The sequence below is a fragment of the Pyrus communis genome, chromosome 8 (genome assembly GCF_963583255.1).
Source record: "Pyrus communis chromosome 8, drPyrComm1.1, whole genome shotgun sequence".
NCBI lineage: Eukaryota > Viridiplantae > Streptophyta > Magnoliopsida > Rosales > Rosaceae > Pyrus > Pyrus communis.
In genome coordinates, this window is record NC_084810.1 from 24,431,803 (window position 1) to 24,452,432 (window position 20,630).

Here is a 20,630-nt window from a genome sequence, read left to right on the forward strand (position 1 = left end):
CTTAAGTACAGACAGAGAAACGTTTAGATGGAAAAACAGGATGGGGAAGAAGGGGCCCTAAAAGTTAAAGAAAATAAAGTAGAAAGCATACTTGCTTTGTTAACTTCAACAGAGGTGAGAGGAGCAACCATCTTTGAAGGTATTTTTGGTGAATCCTTTGTGATATCACACTTTGGTCTTAAAGCATTGACTTCAAGATCTTCCCTTCCTTATATGGGTGCAAAAGTGACAAACAAAGGGAAAGAGAGAAAATAGTTTACTTATTGAAAATAGTCATAATACCAAAGCTAAAGAGTAAGTTCAATTAGTTTTAATTGCAGGGTCATATCACCAACTATATAAAATCTGGGAGAAATGAAAAATGCTCCTAGGGACTTACCGAATTTTTAAGATATTAGGAACTTACGATATGGGTAAGAAGATTTGTGTTCTTGAGCAGTTGTTGATAAGTTCAGCAAACTGAGAATATCCAATGATCGATGTTCTTTGTGATGCTGTTCAGATATGTTTAGGCCATCTGCGTAACTCTCTAACCCAGTTGCTTGCCCCTGACGCTGTTGTTGTCTTCTTCTTTGTTCAAAGTATTGCTTTTGCCTTGACAATCAAAAGGATGTTCATAATGACTCAGAACATATCGATATGCTGCATCTAACAGAATATAAACTTAAAGTCTTAAAAGTTAAAACCATATGCTCAACAGCATTATTCTTCTGGAAAAAATGCACCAAAATTTATATACAGTTCGATAGCAAAACGTTTTGTATAATAACCATTTAATTTTACATTTCAATTACTAATGTTACATAGGTGCTACGAAATCGATGCAATATGTGAACTTTTGTTGCTGATAAAAACAAGTCTTTTGTACCTCTGCTGTGTAGACTTCCTTGACTGAAGTTTCCCCGATTCAACCAAAGAGGTAACATGCATGAAACAAATGCTAACATGTCAGAACAAAATTTCAACCTCCCATTTTCGGAATCCAGGATATGCCGCGAAAGATTTAAAGTTAGAACATGAATCCGAAATAATTTTATATCACACTTACAGCCGTTACTTTCCGCCTCGATCCTCCCATCCATTGCAACATATTTAAAAAATCAATCTGAAAATTTCACTCCCAAGGGTTAAAAATGGAACAGTAATTAGTATGTGAAGCATTATTTGAGGAAGATACACAAATGTCCCAACACTTACAGAAAAATGGAAATGGAAAACAAAAACCCTGAAAATTGAGCCGAACAACGATCAAAATGCACAAATTTTCTATGAAACGATCAAATTACACAGAAATAAACATTGAAATCTCGAAATCGCAAACAGAATCTCAATACGATCACAGACTATGGTTGAATTCCGAAGAAGCACTTCCTAGTTAATCAAACTTAAACCCTAAGAGAGAGAGAGAGAGAGAGAGAGAGATGCACCGATTCACCTGAAAACTCGGGATTGCTGCTTGCTGAGTGAGCGAGCACCGATTCAGTAATTTGGAGGTGGCTCTGCCAATTTGGAGGCTTTAAATGCTTTTTTGAAATTGAAAGAAAACGAAGGTGGTTTGGTGACGATGAATCGACGATTGTGATAGAAAGCAATCGGAGCCAACTGAAAACTTTGTTTCGGTTATTTTTGGCGCGTGTTTATCAATGAAAATATGAAATATGTACGGTCACGACTTCAAGTTGGGTTGTGGATCCAATCTCATCCGGGTTGGGCTCAGCACGAGTTGGGCTAACTTAAGCCCAACTTGATTTCTCCTGTCTATATTATTTTTTGGTGTTTATGTTGCTACTCCCAACTTGAAAGAATCATGCATATGCACTTTACTACGGATCAATTATAACCAATTTCCTTTCATCCTAATAACAATTATTTTACCCACTAACGTTATCGCTCTAGCAAAAAAAAAAAATATTGGCTCCAAAATACTTGTAGGACTTTGATATACTTGTAGGCTTCAAAATTTGAGTCCATAGAAGAATTAAGATTAACTTTGTACTAGATAAGAAAGCCTCTATGTTGGGCAACCATGTTGACCTAGGAGAATGAAATAAGCTACACAATTAGCCAATAATAATTCGGCATCAAACTCGCTAGGCCGTGAGTTCGGCATCAAACTCACTAGGGCGTGAGATTAGTGATAATTCTATTTTTAATTAAATAATTAAAACAATGTTTTGTTTATGCATATTACCTATTAAAAATAAAAAAATAAAAGTGAATAATGTTTTGTTTTAGAGTAGAATGATGGAAATTGAACCCGCACCAGAATACACAGACGTAATTACTTTCTGCCAATACAGTAAAACGCTATCTGCAAAAATTTAATTATTGACTTCAAACTTCCATAAAGTTCAACTACTACCCCAATACTAAGCCCAACAAAATTGTTCATACATTACTGAGCTTGGGCCCCAACCCCAAAATCTCCACAGAGGCCAGAACACACCAAACCCAAGGGTAGTCCCGTTAATTAACAGAAACAACCGTGGCCCCATCGTAATTTGACACACCATCAACATCGCATAAATCCTAACAAAACAGATCCCAACCCAACCCTATAAATACGAGAACCAGAGAAGCACTCCATAACAGCCGAGCGCGGCTCCGAAAGCTTTCTTCCGTATTTTTTTCCGACCCTTTTGTGTCGGTTTTTTGCATTCGAATCCTATAGATTTTAGTTTTCATCATTCGTATCCTTTGAATATTAATTGTTATCATTTGAATCCTTCGGTTTCAATTGTACAATACATCAAATCGTGATTTTGTTTCGGTTTGTTGGGTCTTAGGGTTACAGATCCGTGGTTAATAGTTTATGGAATCCGTGCACAATAAGCCGATGCTCTGGAGTAAAAAGGAATGAAGGAATCATGGTTATGTGCACGGAAATTGAATTGCAAAGGGTCCGCATGTCTGCTCTCTCTGACTCTCTCTGATTTGAGGGCCTGGTTACGACCTACATTTTTTCTTCCTCCGCCTTCGTCTTTTCTTCTCTTTTTCCTTGTTAGTTGTCACCAATCTCGAATTTTTCTGCTTTTTTTAGCCCTTGAATCGGGTCCTTGTTTAAAAAGTGCTTCTATGGAAAGCACTTGTATAAAAAATTTAGAAACAATGTCAAAAAAATTTAATTAAAAAACTGTACGGGGACGTGTTTCGTGAAGCAATTTTTTTTTTTTTTTTTTTTTTTGTTCAAACATTATCGAAAAATGCTTTTGATTGTACCTAGCATGTATAATATCCAAAGTGTTAATTTATTTGTTGTATTTTTTGTTGAACATTGAAACATAGTAACTACTTTCGCGTTAACTAATTCGTAATTAGAATGAGTAGAATTGAATTGATAACAAATTGGATTGTTGAGAAGTTTGAATGAATTAGAGTCAAAATTATATTTATGTTGAAATTGTTTATTAAACTTTTTTTTGAAATCGGAATTAGAATTGTACCTCTTACTAACTGAATCATGCTAAATGAATTTTTTTTTTAAATTATATTTAATAAATTACATAACATGCCGTTAATGATTAAATTTTGGTATGGGATACAAAAATTCAAAACCATGATCAAATCAAATCATAATCAGTTTAATACTTGGTCTGCTCGCGGGGGGAGAGGATCCTCTCCTGAGCCGGTTCCACCAAAACCTCCGGATCCTCATCCTTCCTCTTCTTTCTCTACACTTTTTTGGCCTCCAGAGTCAGTGTCATGCTTTCTCAGAGTGGGCATTGGCCGGAGTCAGCGTCGTGGGCTCCCTGGAACTAGTTATCGGCAACGTCGTAGTAGTCGTCACCAACTATGTGGTTTTGAAGTTTTCCAATAACTAATTCCGAGGAGGCTACGACGCTGACTCTAGCCAACGCCCACTCCGCGGAAGCACGACGCCGATTTTTTTTGGTACTAAAAATCGAAAATTCTAACTAAACTAACCGTTACTATTTGAATCAGCCGATTTGGTCGGGTCAACAATTTAGTACCCACTGCCAAGTGATTGGGCAATTTTGAATAAAACGTGTTCAGTTCACAATTAGTTGGGTAGTTGCTAAGTGAGAAATAGAGGAACGAGAACTTTTCCCTTTGGCCCAAATGAAAAGAACGAGCAGGAAGAGGACTAGACGAATGAAGACTTTTCTTTATTTTTTTTTTTTTTTTTTTTGCAAAAAATTGAAGACTGTTTTTAATAATTAACCCATATGAAGTTGTCCTCTACCACATTGGTAGAGAGAAGTATTGTCCTTGTACTGCAGTGTGGATTCAAAACTTCATCGGTTTCCTAATTTAATATCTACTCTAACAAATTTATTGTTTAACAAAAGAAAAAGAAAAGAAAGCAATTTCTATTTTATTTTATATATTTTATACATTCAATATTTGGAAGGGAGGAACTGAGACTTGAAGATTTCAAACTCAGAACTTAACTTTAGAATGTCACATCATCAATCAATTATAATTTGACTTTTATAATTTGACATATTCATCATACATACTCTAATAATGCAGCTACATAGTAATACAATCTAATGGTATTTTTCTTCATTTGTAAATGAGAGATCTTAGGTTCGATTATCGGCAAAGACGAAATTAAATTACATTATTATTAGTCAATTGTGAGGCTTAGCTTACTTATTTATGTCTTAATGTAGATAATATATTTTTTTAAAATTAATAATAATACAAATTTTGTTAGGAGGGGTTTGACGTTGGAGAACGGGGAGAATGATTGTGTGATTAAATTATCGGTTTGACAAGTCGGTGGCAGATGGATCATGGGGGCATGGGAAAAAGCTACTGTTCTTCTTCTTGGCCAAGAGCCAGTTGCAGCCGGTGGAAATTGAGAAATTGGGGAAGTGTTGGTGGAGGGAAAGAGATCATTTCTTCAAAACCATCGAATCAAATTATTCGGATCTTTAAAATTTAATTCAACGATTAAAAATAAAGAAGTTAGTAAAAAAAATTTGAATGTTATAATAATTTTTAATCATTTAATCAAATTTCAAAGACTTTAATCACTTGATTTGATAGTTTTGGAGGACGAGACTGGTAGAGAATAAGTGCATTTGGTGCCTCATATCAAATGTCACTTTCACAGTTAAGTCAGCTTATCCTTACATGACATGGAATAATATGAAAACTTAGTTTATCTCTAATTGGGTCTGTGAGGACTGTAAGAGAAATAAAAATAAATAAATAAATAAAATGATAAAAATTATTATGAATGCCAAAAAGTCACGTGTGAAAATAAATAGATTGATCAGTGATTTATGTATAAATTGGTAAAATCGACTAAAAATCGTGAGTGTTGATCCAAGTTTTTTTATAAAAAAATGAAGTTTTTTTATAAAAAAATGAAATTTTTTTATTTTCTCGAAATATTTTCTGCAAGAATTAAGTAAATCTTTATAATGCATTTGGAAACAAATTTACAATTTATTGTGCAACAAGTGTATATTTAGTAGAATATTAAGCCGAAATGTAAAAAAAATAAATGAAAAATATAGAGATGTTAAAATTATATTCTGTGTGTGTGTGTGTGTATTTTTTTTAAATCAGAAATGGTAAAAATAACATGTAGGTGCCACTTAATATTACGCTGGTGATATTCTTTTTCACTTGTAAGTGAGAGATCTTAGGTTCGATTCTCGACAAATGCAAAGTTGAACCATATTATCATGGTAAGCTCCTTGTAAGGCTTAACACACCACTCACCACATCCCCTTAGTGTAGATTCTATAGCTTCTTCACCAAAAAAAAAAAAAAAAATCACCCATAAGTAAGGCTTAAACAAAAAATAGCAACATTTAGTTTTGTTAAATAGTCTTTCACCCTCTTTTGGTTGAGAAAGAGGGTTCTATTAACAAATAGTTTAGATTTAGATAAAAGAAAAATTAACAAAAAAAAGTCACATATCTTTAAATTTAAGTTTTAAATCGTTGATTACAAGTGTTTAAATACGAATTTTAATAGATTTTGCACGGAAAATTCTGGCACCCCCAAGAATTTGACTCATTTTCGTACATTTTTGTTAATTTTTTGTTGTAATGGTAAGACTGAGGAGAAGATAAAATGAGTTTATTGTCATCGTAGTGTCTCGTGCACTTAGTGTCGACGTATATTGCACCGTTTGAATCCCTCTGTCGATAAGTATGTGTAAGTACTCAAATAAGACTATGACTACCATCTAAGGAGAGACGTGAATCCAAGTAACAGTGTTTCCTTCTGAAATACGTAACAAGGGTAGTTGGATAATGTCTATGATGTTACCTAAATTAGAGCTTCTTTGGATGTGCTTTTAAAATGAATAAAAGCGATTTTGGTGAAACTTTTTTTGGAAACAATCTTTAGTAAAAATGCTAATAAATCCTGAAGAAAAAAAAAATCACTTAATGTGCTTTTAGAACCCAAAAACAATTTTCAAAAAATACTTTTAGTCATTTTAAAATCACATAAGAGCAATTCCAGCGTAGGAGCCCTCCCCCCTGGCAATCCACTATTCAATCCACCTAATGAACAGTAATTGTCCTTAATGAACAGTAAGTAGCCCTGGCAATAGAATTTGCATCTCCACCATTACACTTCAATAGCCCTGGCAATAGGCAATAAAATATTAGTATTTTTTTTTATTTATAAAATAATACAAAATAATTTTAATTGTAATATCGAATAAGATTTTTAATCGTTCTCGTTGCGCCACGTGTCATTATCCGAAGTATTATTAAATAATACAAAATAATACAATTATTGGTGATGGATTTCTGATAAGATTATTAACCAATCACGTCACGCCACGTGTCATAATCCGTTCACAATCTTTGAGGATAGATTTCCATCAGATTTTTAACGAATGACGGCATGCCACGTGTCATAATCCGTTCACAATCTTTGAGGATAGATTTCCATCAGATTTGTAACGAATGACGGCATGCCACGTGACATTATGCACAACCTAATCCTTTCTGAATCCTCTATATAATTCACCATCCATCCTCACAAATCTCACACCAAAATTCTCAAGATCTCTATCATTATTCATAGTTTCTGCTTCCTTATTCACAAAAATCTGTATCATTATTCATAGTTTTTGTTTATTTCTTTCAATGTCTTCTTCTTCTTCCTCAAGGATGATGTGGGAATTCAATCAGGAAGAGGAAGAATTGTTTAACGAATCAGAAGCAATGTTCAATCACCAGGGGGTAAGAAATGAGAGGGAAGAGGATGAGGAGCGTCGAACCCGACGCTTGTTCAGGGAGGGGCGTTTCGGGCACTTGTTCTGCATAATCTTCATGAACATGATCGGGTGTAGAGTGTAGAGGGGTGTTGTTCATGTGCACTTCTGGACCGACTGGCACAACTCTAAATTTAGGACAATCTTTGACAATATTCCAACATTCCCACCGGTTGAATGATTTATTTTTGCTTTTGGTTTTGGCAGCGTACCAAGCTTGTGCTTGAAGTTCCTACACAATAAAAATAAGTAACAAATAAATAATACAAATAAATAATTATAATGAAAATAAGTAACTAGCAAATATATACATATATATAAGTAACAAATATAATGAAAATAAGTAAGAAGGCTTCAAGTTTAGTAAATAATGAAAATAAGTAACAAATAAATAATATTAATGAAAATAAGTAACTAGCAAATATATATATATATATATACATGTCATGTTAATCATAACATGGGGCTAGAGTTCCAAGTTTAGTAAATAAATAATACAAACAAACAAATAAATAAATAATACAAACAACATAATTATAATGTAACAAATAAGTAACAATAAAATAATAAATTTTGTACGTAACAAATAAATAATACAAACAATAAATAATAAATTATGTAGATAACAAATAAATAATACAAACAAATAATTATAATGTAAATTTGGGTATCAAATAAATAATATATTGTTACCTAATCCGAGTAATTTTCCCCACTTCGAATATTACTACTAGCTTGTGCCAAAGCGTCTCTCCACGTACTAAACGATTGGCTAAGTAATTTCCAACGACTGGACATCGATTCTTTGGTTCTTTTCCCACCAATTTTCTCAAGAAAATTGGTATGAATAAGACTCCACATTTCTCGCAATTGCATCTCATTACCCGTAAGCGAACTATGAGTAACTTCAACCCAGCTAGTACACAACGCAACATCTTCAATAAGCGACCAATTCGTACCTGCACCAGTGGTCATTTTGTTGAAAAAAAAATGGATTCAAACTTTGAGACAAAGAAAGGAATGTGATTGAAACTAGTTGAGAAAATATGAAATTGTTGTGTAAGGTAGATGATAATGAGAAGGTATTTATAGAAAAGTAAAAACAATTTTTTTTACAATTTTTTTCAGATTTTTCAGATATTTTTTTGAATTTTTATTCAATTAATTAATCTCTACCGTTGGATATAAAAAAATTTGAATTCCAACACTTCAGATTGTGCCACGTGTCACAACGGTAACTTTTCAGATTTTTAAAACTATTTTTTCATTTATTTTTTAATTTATAAAGCATTTTAATATCCACCGTTCGATCTGAGATCGAACGGTGGATATTAAATCTGACTTCTTTTTTTTTTTTTTTTACCGTTGAGATCTAACGGTCCACATTAAGTGACCGTTAAGATCCAACGCACCGTGGGAAGCCACGTGGCTTCCCAACGGTAACTGACACTTTTTTTTTTTTTTTTTTCTTCTGATTTTTGTGTCGGGACGTGCCCCCACTCGCGGGTGGGGTGCACGCGCCTGACACAAAAAAAAAAAAATAATGCGCTGACGCCACCCTGGCGTCAGCCTTGCGTCACCCCCACCTCGGGCTCAAGGCCTGGCAATCCCTCACGGGCCCTTTGCTCGGGCCTCCCCCTTCCATCCGGCTACCCAACCCTGGAGGCCTCCCACCGGCCCTCGGGCCATTGTTTTGGACCCAATCCCCCAAGCAATTCCCTACGGTGGGAATGCTCTAAGGGACTCTTAATCCACTGATGGACTCAAATCACTTTTGTAAATATGTCAGGCATTAAGAATTTAGTGGAAAATCCCCCTAAACCATCACATGTCTACTCAATAGACAGCACCAATCATGATAAAATTAGGTTAAGTGTGTTTTAAGTCAAGAAATTTAGGTTGAGCAAACCACATGGTCTATGGATTAAATTCAAGCACGGGAAAAGGTTGCTAGTGAAAATAGACCAAACAAATTTTCGCAACCATGAAAAGAGAATAAAAAAGTGAAACCATTTAGAGGGGTTGGTGGCGAGGGAAAAATATATTTTTCAGATCTCTTTCACTAAGATTACCTGATCAAGTAATCCAAAACATTAAAATTTTATCTAATGGTTAAAAACAGAAACTTCCTTTAAAGTTACCGTTAGATTAAATTTCAAACATCTGAATCACTTGTATCGATATGTGTGTTAGGTAAAGAGTTGGAATTGAATGACAAGTGCCTAACTTCAAACCCCCAAATTACACGCACACGCACATATTCTTGGGGGGTAAAGCTCATTACTTCGAACATCAAGTACAATACTATCAACAAAAAACAAACTCATCAAAACTAAGATATAAATACTTATTAATAAAAAAAAGTTTATTACTTGAACCTTCCATTAATTCAAAGTTCATAAATCTAAGTAAACAAAGAAGAAGAAAGAAAGAAGTCGATAAATTTACATTTTCACAACCCAAATATCATATTTCATAGAATCAAAATCTTCCTCCCCAAGCATCAATCTACGCCCTCGGCTTCATCACAATGGTGGAGTGCTTCAGGATGTGCAGGCTGAACTGTCCACCTTTCTCCGAGGTGTCGAGCTTGGATTGTCCTGGCGGAGGCAGAAGCTCGAAGTTCTGGACTAAACGTCCAATTGTAATGCCCAGGATTGGCAGGGCCAAAATAATCCCAGGACAACTTCTCCTCCCAACACCAAACGGGAGATACCTGAAGTCGTTCCCGTTAGCCTCCACCTTCGACTCCTCCTCCAAAAACCTCTCGGGCCTAAACTCTTCTGGCTTCTTCCACAGGGCAGGGTTGTTTGCCAACCACCAAGCATTCACCAGTATCTTGCTCTCCGCCGGAATATCAAACCCACCGAGCTTGGCATCCTGGAGGTTCATGTGGGGGACAAGGAGTGGGATTGCCATGCGAAGTCGGAGAGTCTCCTTGACCACGGCTTGCAGGTAGGGAAGTTTATGAACGTCGGGCTCTGTGATCTGAACTCCGCGGCCAAGGACTGTGTCGAGTTCATTCCTCAGCTTCTTCTGGATTTCGGGATGGTTCACCAGCTCGGCAATTCCCCACTCGATCGACCACAATGTGGTTTCAATAGCTGTTCAATAGAAATGCAACGTTAGTGGCCTAAAATTAAGAGAGTTTTAATGAAAAATCCATGATACTGTTCATTTCAACAAAAAATCATATTTTTACATTAAAAAGTCAATCATGATACTATTCATTTTACCCTTTATTTTATCTTTATCATTAAAATTGAAAGCTTTTAAACTCTTTTTGTTAGTCTTCCTTAAAATTAAACAACCTTAACTGAATTTGCACAAAGCTCATTGCAAAGAAATATTGTGAATATTCAAATACAATCACGTATTACAACCTAATATAATACCACGTCATCGTATTGTATTAGAACTATTGCGATCATGTTTGCATGTCAATGTCATGAGGTTGGTAAAAAGAAGTGGGTTGTATATAAAACGAAGTTATAAAAGGATACGAACAACCAATGTTTAGGCGCAATCAAGTGGTTTAGCAAATTTAGATCAAAAGCAACATATTTGTTCACCAACACACCTAACCTAGATTTGGAGAGATTTTTTTAGTGTGATCAGAATACTAGGTGATACATTACATGACACTTTATAAATAGTGAGATATGTGTGTTATAAATAGTGGGATAGGTGGTACATTACATGACACAAGGGAATTGGATCCTCTCCGAGGCAAAGTCTCGGGATCCTCCTGACCCAATAACACAGACCGTTAGATTTTGATCCAACAACTACAAACAAGAGGTCTCTTTAAAAGTTATAATAATTGTAATTGTTGAATCAAAATTCAACGGTCTGTGTTAATGAGTCTTTGCCTCATAGAGGATCCAATTCCACACACAAGAACATACTCACATCGTGATATGTCGGTGACACAAGTATTAGGCCTAAACAAGCATGCCAACTGGATCAAAACGGGACAACCAAAGACGGCGACGTATCCAATAGAAACTTTGTGGCTCTTGCAATATTTACGTAAGCTAAAAACAATTTTACGAAACATCATTGGGGCCTGTAGGCCTTCCACCACATGTCAAGCACTGGCATACAGACAAGGATTGTATGTCCTTCCCTGTTTTTTTGTTTATGTGATCACGATTAAGCCATGTTAATATTTTATATTACTATTTATTTTTATCTTATTATCTCTATAAAATATTAACGCGACTTAACTGTGATCACACAAAACAGAAAGGCACGAGAAGTTGGAGGGTAGATAATCTTTGTGGCATACGGGGGAGCTAAAAAACCATATAATTATTTTTCATATTTTAGTGACTCCATCAAGAAAATAAATATTTAATTACCACCATGTTATAAAAAGATATATAGGGTGGGGATGAAAAGTTGGTTTGCAAAGTAATGCACTTCCATAGATATGAATCTCAGAACCTTATCTAATTTGCCGGCCTCCAATTACGAAAAATAATTATTTATAGGATCTTTCATTTTTGCTCAAAGTTAAATTAATATTATGAGAAATACAATAAAATAGGCTGTCAGTGGCTAATCTTAGGACTAATTTTTATTAAATTTAAATATCAGAATTCAAAGTGATGAATTATAATAATCCTAACAATCATTTTTAATTCATGTTATATAAGTAAAAATGGATTCGAATTGAATCCCATCCGGATTCATTTTGTGGGATCCTAAAGATTCTCACATCTTAATCATTTATTGTATATCGTGCGATCATAAATTATTTAATTTTTTTAATATAAAATTAAACATAAATAATAACTGACGAAAATCGATCGCACCATGTACAATAAACACTAAGATATGTGAATCCCTAGGATTCTCACAAAGTAGATCCGGAGAGAATCCACTTCCAAATAGATTTACTATGTTGTCATGTTAAGAGTTAATATTATAAGGAGTGGGTCTACTCACCAGCAACGTTGATGTTCTCGACGATGTAGAGAACGTTGTCCTCGTTGATTTCTCCTTTCTGCTGCGCGTCGAGGATGTGGTCGATGGCGCATTTCAACCCTTCGTTTGTTGTAGGCTTTGTGCTCGAAAGTTTCCTGCTCAAAAATACCGAGAAAAAAAAAAACAAGTCAATAATTTTCACACGCTCATTTTAATCGTCGTATCATTTCGCATTGAAATCACACAAAAGTATAAAAGACTAACTCGAGCGTGACATACTATTAATGGTGGTATTCATTCTCGATCTATCATTTTCACCCGCTTAAGTCTTTAACACATAATGACAGCCGGAAAGCGTGAATAAAAATTCTTTTTAACTTTTGTCAAGCTCTCTAGAAGTCCGACAAGCCCTAGAGATATGCGTGAGACCGACTTATATTATTAAAAAATATGTCGAGTGTCAACGATAAAGGCAATTTCGTGTATCTAACATTCTTTTTATCTTTTGAAGAGACCTCTTTTTTTTAGAGGCCAATAACGGGTGGTAAATAATATAGGAGATGTTTCAGTGTGACCGATACACATGATGATATATCAAGTATTACTATACAAATAGTAGAACATATGTGCTAAAAAGTTAATAACTTAAAAAATAAAAATTTCCTCCATTTCAACTAAAACACATAATATACCATTTATGTTTCTGTCGCAATTAAAAATTTCTCAAATAACAGTTATTTATTCTTTTTGAGGTTGAAAGAGGAGAGTTGAAAATTGCACTCTAATAACGTTTACTTGACAAAAAAAAAGTAAAAGTAATTAAAACTAATAAATAAAATGAATTAACTTACTTCCTCTCGTCCACGAAATAGTCCTTAAACAGCTGGATCCTCTTCTCCTTCACTTCCTTGCAGATCTTCAAATACCCTCTCAAAAAGGGCCTTAAGATCGGGATAAAATCGCCGTAGTTGTAGTCGAAGCTCTGCGCCAATCGGCTCCTCTCCCCATTTAGCGCCTTGAGCTTCACGAACAGGGGATCCTCCTCGCTCTCGAATCGCCGGTCGAACATGATTCTGTACATGTTGTTGTACATCATCAGCTGCAGCCGCCTCCGCAGCACCATTCCGCTGGTCGCCGCCTCGGGGTGCTTTTTCACATCCCCGACGACCGCCGCCGCCTCCGACTCCCATCCGTAGCGGTACTGCTGGACGACCTTGTTGGTGAAGAAGGGGACGGTCATGATACGCCGCATTTTCCGCCAGTGCTCGCCGTAGACGGTGAACACCATGTCCTGGCCCTCACCGGTGAAAATATCAAAGACGACGTTTCGGGTCCTCGACCCGAATTCGACTCCCTGAGTGTGGAGGACCTCCTTGGCCAGCTCCGGCGAGGAGACGACGACGAGGTTGCGCTGCCCCATGCGGAGGAGGAAGCAGTCGCCGAATTTCTTGGCCATGTCGGTGAGATTGCGGTGGTTGAGGTCGTCACCGACCTGGAGCCAGTTTCCGAATACGGGTACGGGGATGGGACCCGGCGGGAGCCTAAATTTCTTGCCGCGGAGTTTTGAAATGGCGATGGCGACGATGACGGCGACGAAGAGACCCAGAAGGGTCTTTTCCAGGAGGAGGAGGTCCATTGCCTCTGTGGGTGTGTCGAGTGATATGGTGGGTGGGCTGAGCAGAAATGCAGAGAGTTGTGTGGGAGAGTGAACTGGCGTTTTGGGGGTTTCGGGTTTGCGTTTTATAGAGGGAGACGGTTTCGCGGACGTTAGGTGGGTTGCGTGGTCATGTGTCAGAGGGGGGTGGGTGGAAGACGTAAAGGCGTGAATGCGGAGTGTAACGGCGTTAGATTTGACGGAGATAGGGTTGGAGAAAAGTGTGTGGGCGTGTGGGGAGTAGGTAAACGAGCGGGTAGGTGGAGGGAGATGGGAGACGTTCAAATGTTTGTTCGGCTAATAGTATGACGTTCGTCCTTTTTCAACCAAATAAAAACTTTGATGTTCTTCACCTCTAAGTTTGACTTATTACGGTTACTTAGTATTACGGTTTAATGATGATATTGTTTATTTATAAGTGAAAAATTTTAGATTCGATTTTCACCAATGGCGAGTTTGAACCATATTATTGCTAATCTATTGTGAGGTTAAGCTCACATAGTTCCTCTTATTGTAGATAATATTGTTTGTTCAAAAAATAAAAAGTTTCACTTGTTGCGATTTAAATTTATGAGTATGAGATTAATAGTTGAGATTTGAGAGGCACGAGTAAATTTATGTTTTTAAAAACTAATTTATTCTTATGAGTGTGACATGTATGCGTGTTAATTTTGGGAAAAGTATAACGAAGTTAAGTTAGAAGGACTTAATTGAGCTCTCTGGTAAGCTCTGGTGCATCCTAGAAGAGTAAAGAAGGAGTTTCGTATATTTTAGCGTTTTCACCTATCATTACGTTATTGTTATGAGTACTAAGATCTTTAGGGAAGTCTCTCTCCAAAATTAGCCTTGCAACTTGACACATATACTTAAATATTTCATTAGTATCACATATGGAGCTATTTTTTTAACGCATGTAAAAAATAAGGTGTCTGTGTCTGCTTATAACATTATTTGTGGAGCCCACAGAGCTATCAGTAGGATTGGAGAAATTTTTCAGTGTATCGAAAATACGATCTGGCATATTAAGAAATTGATGTACTGAATCGTGTTTTCGACACGTTAAAAAATATCCTATCGGATTGGTTGTAATCAATTGAAATGGGTCCGTCTCCGTGTATGTTTCTGTTGTCGTGGTTGCTTTAGCATCATATAGTAACGCTGCTGCGACCACCAGAATTAATTTTGGTTCATTTTTTCCTAAACTATTATTTGTGATTAAATTTCCTTTTCTGTACGCTCAAATATATATATATATATATATATATATATATATATATGGAAATGTTACCCCGAAAAGGATTTATAGTATTTATGGGAACATAAACAACAAAAAATAAAAGTTTAGTGATAATATTTGGCTAAAGTTGGGAGTGGGTCCCACCATAATCTTGATTTCTGGAAAGATATCCTCTTCAGACCTCTCTCATCAAATCTTAGGGATTTGGAGATCCGATCATTGAAATTTGATCCAACGGCTACAAATAAAGGGTCCCTCTAAAAATTATAATAATTATAACCGTTTAATCAAATTTCAAATGTCTAGATCCCTAGGACTTGGTGGAAGAGATTCGGAGGAGATCTCTTCTCTTGATTTCTAAATAGTCTGAGAAGCAATTAGGTCAGTTGTATGAGTTGTGCTTCGTCCAATGTTGAATTTTGCACATCCTTCTCGATGAAGTCTCAGTCCACCAAATTCTATGTTGGTTCTTACCTTTTTAGAATCTTGGATGTATGAATGGTACACTAAAGTTAAAGATAATGACCAAAAAATCCCAATATCCAAGCGTCACTTTTAAGACACATAATTAGATCTTAAGCGATGGTTTGACGTTGTTTCGTTTGTTGGCAATGGCATTACGTTGCTCCGGTTTAAGTTCATAGTTCCGTATCTGTGGTGAATCTATGTTGGTGCTTGTGCTATCATCAATGTTGTTGCTGTTTGCGGGTAGCCTACTAAGGAATTAATCTTTATGATTGTTTGTGCAAATATCACTAGATCGATGAAAACTCATGTGACAACCCTTATAATTGTTTTTGTTACTAATGAAAAATCGCTATCACTTCTCTTAAAAACATACCGACATGCATTTGAAAGTTATTCCAAACAAATAATGAGCAGTTGTACAACAAGCATGCCTAAAGTGACATTTTCCTTATTCACATTGCGGTTAACTTGATAGCTTCGTAAATGGAGAGTCAAACACGTAACAACTTGTCACTTAGAGCATCTCCAAATAATGTGTCAAATTTTAAACATCAAAATGATATTTAATAGCTTATGTGGCAATTTGACATTTTATGTAATATTTTGCTCCACCCGATATGTCAAATAATAATGTTACTTATTAAATTTTTTAATTTTTTTGTGGGGTTCAATGATTGACACAACCAATCAAAAACTTGAAAAACACAACATTTATTATATATTATATTAATTTATTAAAAAATTCTTTAATAAATTTGACATATGCTGTCAAATTTGACAACAAAAGGCTTTGCCTTCAATTGACTCAGCGCCACGTAGGAAATTGAAGGCTCGGTTGGAGAAAATTTGCTGTCATTTTTTACTGTTATATACCTACATGGATGTTTTCGCATCTCCTTTGGAGATGCTTTTAAACGCTTTTTTTGCCAAATTTTAATACGTGTGAAATTAAATTGATACATGCCCTAAACCATACAGGTGCAAAGCGTGTTCTGCCCTTAGAAATAAGAGGCATTATTACGGCAATTAGTCTTATCAAATCCATTCCAAACAAAGAAAATGCTTACCATGCATTTTTCTCCACAATTCAATGCACAAAGGAAATCTGGTTTAACTAAGAAAAAAATAATAGCATATATAGTATATTAAGTTGGTTTGCAACAATATATGGAAATTGATATTTACACTTTATAATTTTTTTTTTTTTTTGCCTTTTTAGTCAAAATAGTTCATAAGATTCGCATAACTCCTCACTTTAGTCATTGAGATTTAAAATTGATAGAACATGTCACTGAATTTGCCCATCATTAATTATTTTGGTTCTTCCGTAAAAAATCTTCATTAAATAATTGAAAAAAATGACAAAAAATACTCTCAATTTTTGTTGAATCATTTTCGCCTATTGTTTAGTAAAATAAGGGTATTTTTGTTATTTTGTTTCTTATTTAACAAATATTTTTCACATAATGATTAAAATGATTGATGGTTGATAAACTCATGGACCACTTCTATCGATTTCAAATCTCAGTGACAATTTTTAACTAAAATGTTGTTTAAAAAATTATTATTATTAAGGGAGGGGGAAGGGTTCGAAAGTATTACAATAATTTAGGATATAAGAATTTTCGAACCCCAGACGCATAGATGAAAACCCAACATTTTATCCACTAATATTCGACCATACGTACTTATCCACTACAATATTGGGTTTCTACCCAGCATCTCATCATCTTGTATTCGTCCCTCAAAAAGAAAAAATTGCACGAAAAATAAACTACACTTTGAGAAGACACTCTAAGAAATTCGTCATGCTAGTTATCTCTCAAACAACATTAGTGAAAAACTGTCCTTTGAGAAGTGGAAAACGATTTTTTTTTTTTTCAAATGTCAATAACAATTTCATGTGAATCATATGATACACCTCAATGAAATAAAAAATAGAGTCATCACCGATGATGTGATGGCCCTAAAGAATTTGAAGGGGCAATTGATTGCTTAGATATGTAGTTATCTTTTTTTCTTTATAAAAACAAGGTCGTATTGCTTACTCAAATGACGTTGGACTTTGTCCATAAATCTATCTCAAATTCTCAAATATCAACTTCTATTATTTAATTATTATTTTTTAAATAATCTCTTTCTCCACCATCCTTAGACAACCCCTGATCAACTTTAGGAGAAATGTTTCTTTTTTCTCAATTGCAGGGCTCAACGGCCCATGCGGTTCTACTTCGTTCAATATGTTGTTGTTTATCATGAGAATTAAATGACTATATGTAAGAGAGGCTTGTTAGGATTATAAATCATAAATTGCAGATTTAAGAAACTTCGCATGGACTTATAAGTAGTGTTTAAAATATTAATATCGTTGGAAATATTGATCAATATGCAAATTTATAGAAATATCGATATTGGTTGATTTTTATAGAAATAACAGAAATTTGCTAAAAAACGTGGAAATTAAAAAAAATATATTAAGGAATGTCAAATATTGGTTTTAACGAAATATAAAATTTTCTTTGATATTCAACTGATATGTTTAAAATATCAACAAAATCTGTCGATATTAGTCAAAATTTAAGAGTTTATCTGATATGGAGTGAACTTTAAACTTCACTTTCCATTTCCATATCTTTCTTTGATTTTTTTTCGATATTTTCACAAAAATATCAATCGTATTGAAGAAATTTCAAACACTTGCTTATAAAGAATTGAGTCACTTCTTCATTCTCGGTTAGTTTTAAAATGAAGCCTCAATCGAAAAATATTTCGAACTTTCTCAGCTAGGTCAAACGGAGCCTGCCCGTTTACGTCAGCATGGCCGGAAAATCATACGCAAATGGAAGACTAGTGCTAACTTCTCGACACGAAAAGTCTTATGGCACTCAAACACGCACAAGGCACAACCTACGACTTCAAATGAAAGTTTACCATACGAAAACAGATGATATAACTTATTGGGAGAGACAAAATAAATAAATGTCAATGCACTTTCAGATCTTCTAGCATTCCTAGAATATTTAGACGGCGTCGTATTAGGTTGCCGTTAAATTAGATTTGACGGGGCGTGGTCGTACCTTATGCTAATCATATTACCTTCCCTAATTACATGCGCTGCCTACCACACCATACTATCCAATTCCTTACGCGTTGTGCATATGTATTGCTCTCTCACCTTGCATCTAAGACTCTTCAACATTTCTACGAGAAATTTTTAATTGTGATGAAAATATAAGTGGTACACCACATGTTTTTATGAAAATAGTGAGAAATTTTATTTTTTAAGTTATTAACTTTTAAACATATATATCTCATCATTTAAATAATAACACATGATGTACCATCTCGTGTGTCGATTACACTGAAAAATCTCTCCATTTCTACCTATATTTGTGATTTTATACGCGCGCACACACAAGAACAACTTGTATGAGCAATAAATCATAATATTTTGGTCCTTACTTAGTTGCAGGAGCGCAGAGGGCTAGTTTGGGCTAGTTTTCGGGTTGCTGTGTGTTTTTTTTTTTTTTTTTTTCAAAATTGTTTTTGTTGTGGTGTGAAAATAAATAGTTGTGAAAAAAAAGGTAATTGTTTGGTAAAAGATAGTGCCAAAAGTGCTTTTAGCAAAAAAAAAAAAAAAAAAAAAAAAAGGTAGTAGGATTATCAATATGTAAGTTTTATTTATTAGTATTGTTTACCTGCTTCCAATGAAAGAAATGCTTTTTTTTTGAGAAAAATATGTAGAGTTGCTTTTGCTCTATGTTGTTTTGGACCCATGATTGTGATTTTTTTTTGTTTTTTTTGTCATCTACCAAACACAAAATTAAGGCCTCAGGTTTTATAAGAAGCTACTTTTAAAAATATTTAAGCAACCCTAAACCAGCTCTAATTAAACCATTAGGGTAATGTAGCATAATAATGACTTTATTATACGTTTTACGAGTAACGTGAAAAATGGAGACTTGCTCTTTCATAAAACAGTCTTAAGTAGGATGAGCGTATGCGAGGACAATTGATTTGTACTCTAGCACTTTTCATAACGAAACTATTAAACAAAGAGACATACTCTTTATAAAAGTGGAGTAGAATAAATAGAGTTTTAACGAAAAACTTACGGTACTGTTCACTTTAATGAAAAATTACATTTTTACATTAAAAAGTCAATCCTGGTACTATTCACTTTACCCTTTATTTTGTTCTTATCGTTAAAACTCAAAATTTTCGAACCATTTTCATTAATTTTCTTTAGAATTAAAACGTAAACACACACTTTCTCGTAAAACACTTTCTAATGCGAGCAACACTTGGTAAAGACAGGTAGACAAGATCAAGGAAAAACTTGCTTCAATGGAGTTCTTGTATTTCTTTATTTCGATCGATCCTTCTCATCAGCAAATCAAAATTTAATATGTAATTGGAATATTCTCATTTCGACTTTAATAAGATATACAAAGGACATTAAAAAAAAAAAAAAAAAAACTCGTAAGAAAATAAAAGTTATGCGACCGTTTGAGTCTATAATTTTGCTTAAAGACAAATACAAGGACTTGTCAAGGAGGCCTAGTGCTTAACTGTAGTGGGATACCACCCCAAGGAGGTGGATTGTATACCCTCTCATTTCCATACTCATTCCATATTTTTCTGTTTGTGTAGTCACGGTTAAATTACGTCAACATTTTATATTCCTATTACGTTTTGTTTTATTATTTATATAAAAAATTAATATAAAATATTAACGTAACTTAACCGTGACCACACATCAACAGAAAGTATGAAAATAGGAAGACAGACAATCCACCTCCCACCTCCAAAATATAAAGATGCACCTTATGAGGACATAAATTAATAATTAATTTTAATCATCGAAACTAAACATCACTAATCAAATGAGGTTAGAAGGAAGAAGAAGATAGATACAAATTTGTGGATTGGTGGTGAGGACAAGTTCCAGGGCTTTCACCCCATCTCACCTACCACCATTGAAAAGGATGTTCAGTACAACCAATGGCACGCACTTTCTCAAGCTACCTTCTCCCCAACCATTCTCCCTTTTTTTTTTCAATCACCAAAATCATCCACGTCATCTTTATGTCAGTTGCTACATTACTAGTTATTATTTTTAT

The 20,630-nt window shown here is 34.8% G+C and overlaps 1 protein-coding gene, 1 long non-coding RNA gene and 1 other non-coding gene across 3 annotated transcripts; 1 reads left to right on the forward strand and 2 right to left on the reverse strand.

Moving 5' to 3' along the window:
• Positions 1–417: 417 nt before the first annotated feature.
• Positions 418–1,106, reverse strand: LOC137741756 (uncharacterized). Its single transcript, XR_011069334.1, has 3 exons — positions 1,049–1,106; positions 869–891; positions 418–594 (listed from the first exon to the last, which is right to left on the reverse strand). It is a non-coding gene; the product is annotated as an uncharacterized lncRNA (long non-coding RNA).
• Positions 1,107–2,854: 1,748 nt separating this feature from the next.
• On the forward strand, positions 2,855–2,961 carry LOC137743966 (small nucleolar RNA snoR100). The gene has a single exon (XR_011069571.1). It is a non-coding gene; the product is annotated as a small nucleolar RNA snoR100 (small nucleolar RNA).
• Positions 2,962–9,539: 6,578 nt separating this feature from the next.
• On the reverse strand, positions 9,540–13,870 carry LOC137743784 (trans-cinnamate 4-monooxygenase). Its single transcript, XM_068483723.1, has 3 exons — positions 13,000–13,870; positions 12,170–12,303; positions 9,540–10,320 (listed from the first exon to the last, which is right to left on the reverse strand). The coding sequence occupies exons 1-3, from the start codon at positions 13,782–13,784 to the stop codon at positions 9,725–9,727; spliced, it is 1,515 nt and encodes a 504-aa protein (XP_068339824.1). The 5' UTR covers positions 13,785–13,870; the 3' UTR covers positions 9,540–9,724.
• Between the last annotated feature and the right edge of the window lie 6,760 nt (positions 13,871–20,630).

What these genes read in the sequence shown, in the direction of transcription:
- LOC137743784 (XM_068483723.1), bottom strand. Translation starts at nt 13,784, where the DNA reads ATGGACCTCCTCCTCCTGGAAAAGACCCTTCTGGGTCTCTTCGTCGCC. An exon ending in TATTTCGTGGACGAGAGGAA is followed by an intron (nt 12,304 to 12,999) that starts GTAAGTTAATTC and finishes ATTTTTGAGCAG; the next exon opens with GAAACTTTCGAGCACAAAGC. An exon ending in CGAGAACATCAACGTTGCTG is followed by an intron (nt 10,321 to 12,169) that starts GTGAGTAGACCC and finishes TCTATTGAACAG; the next exon opens with CTATTGAAACCACATTGTGG.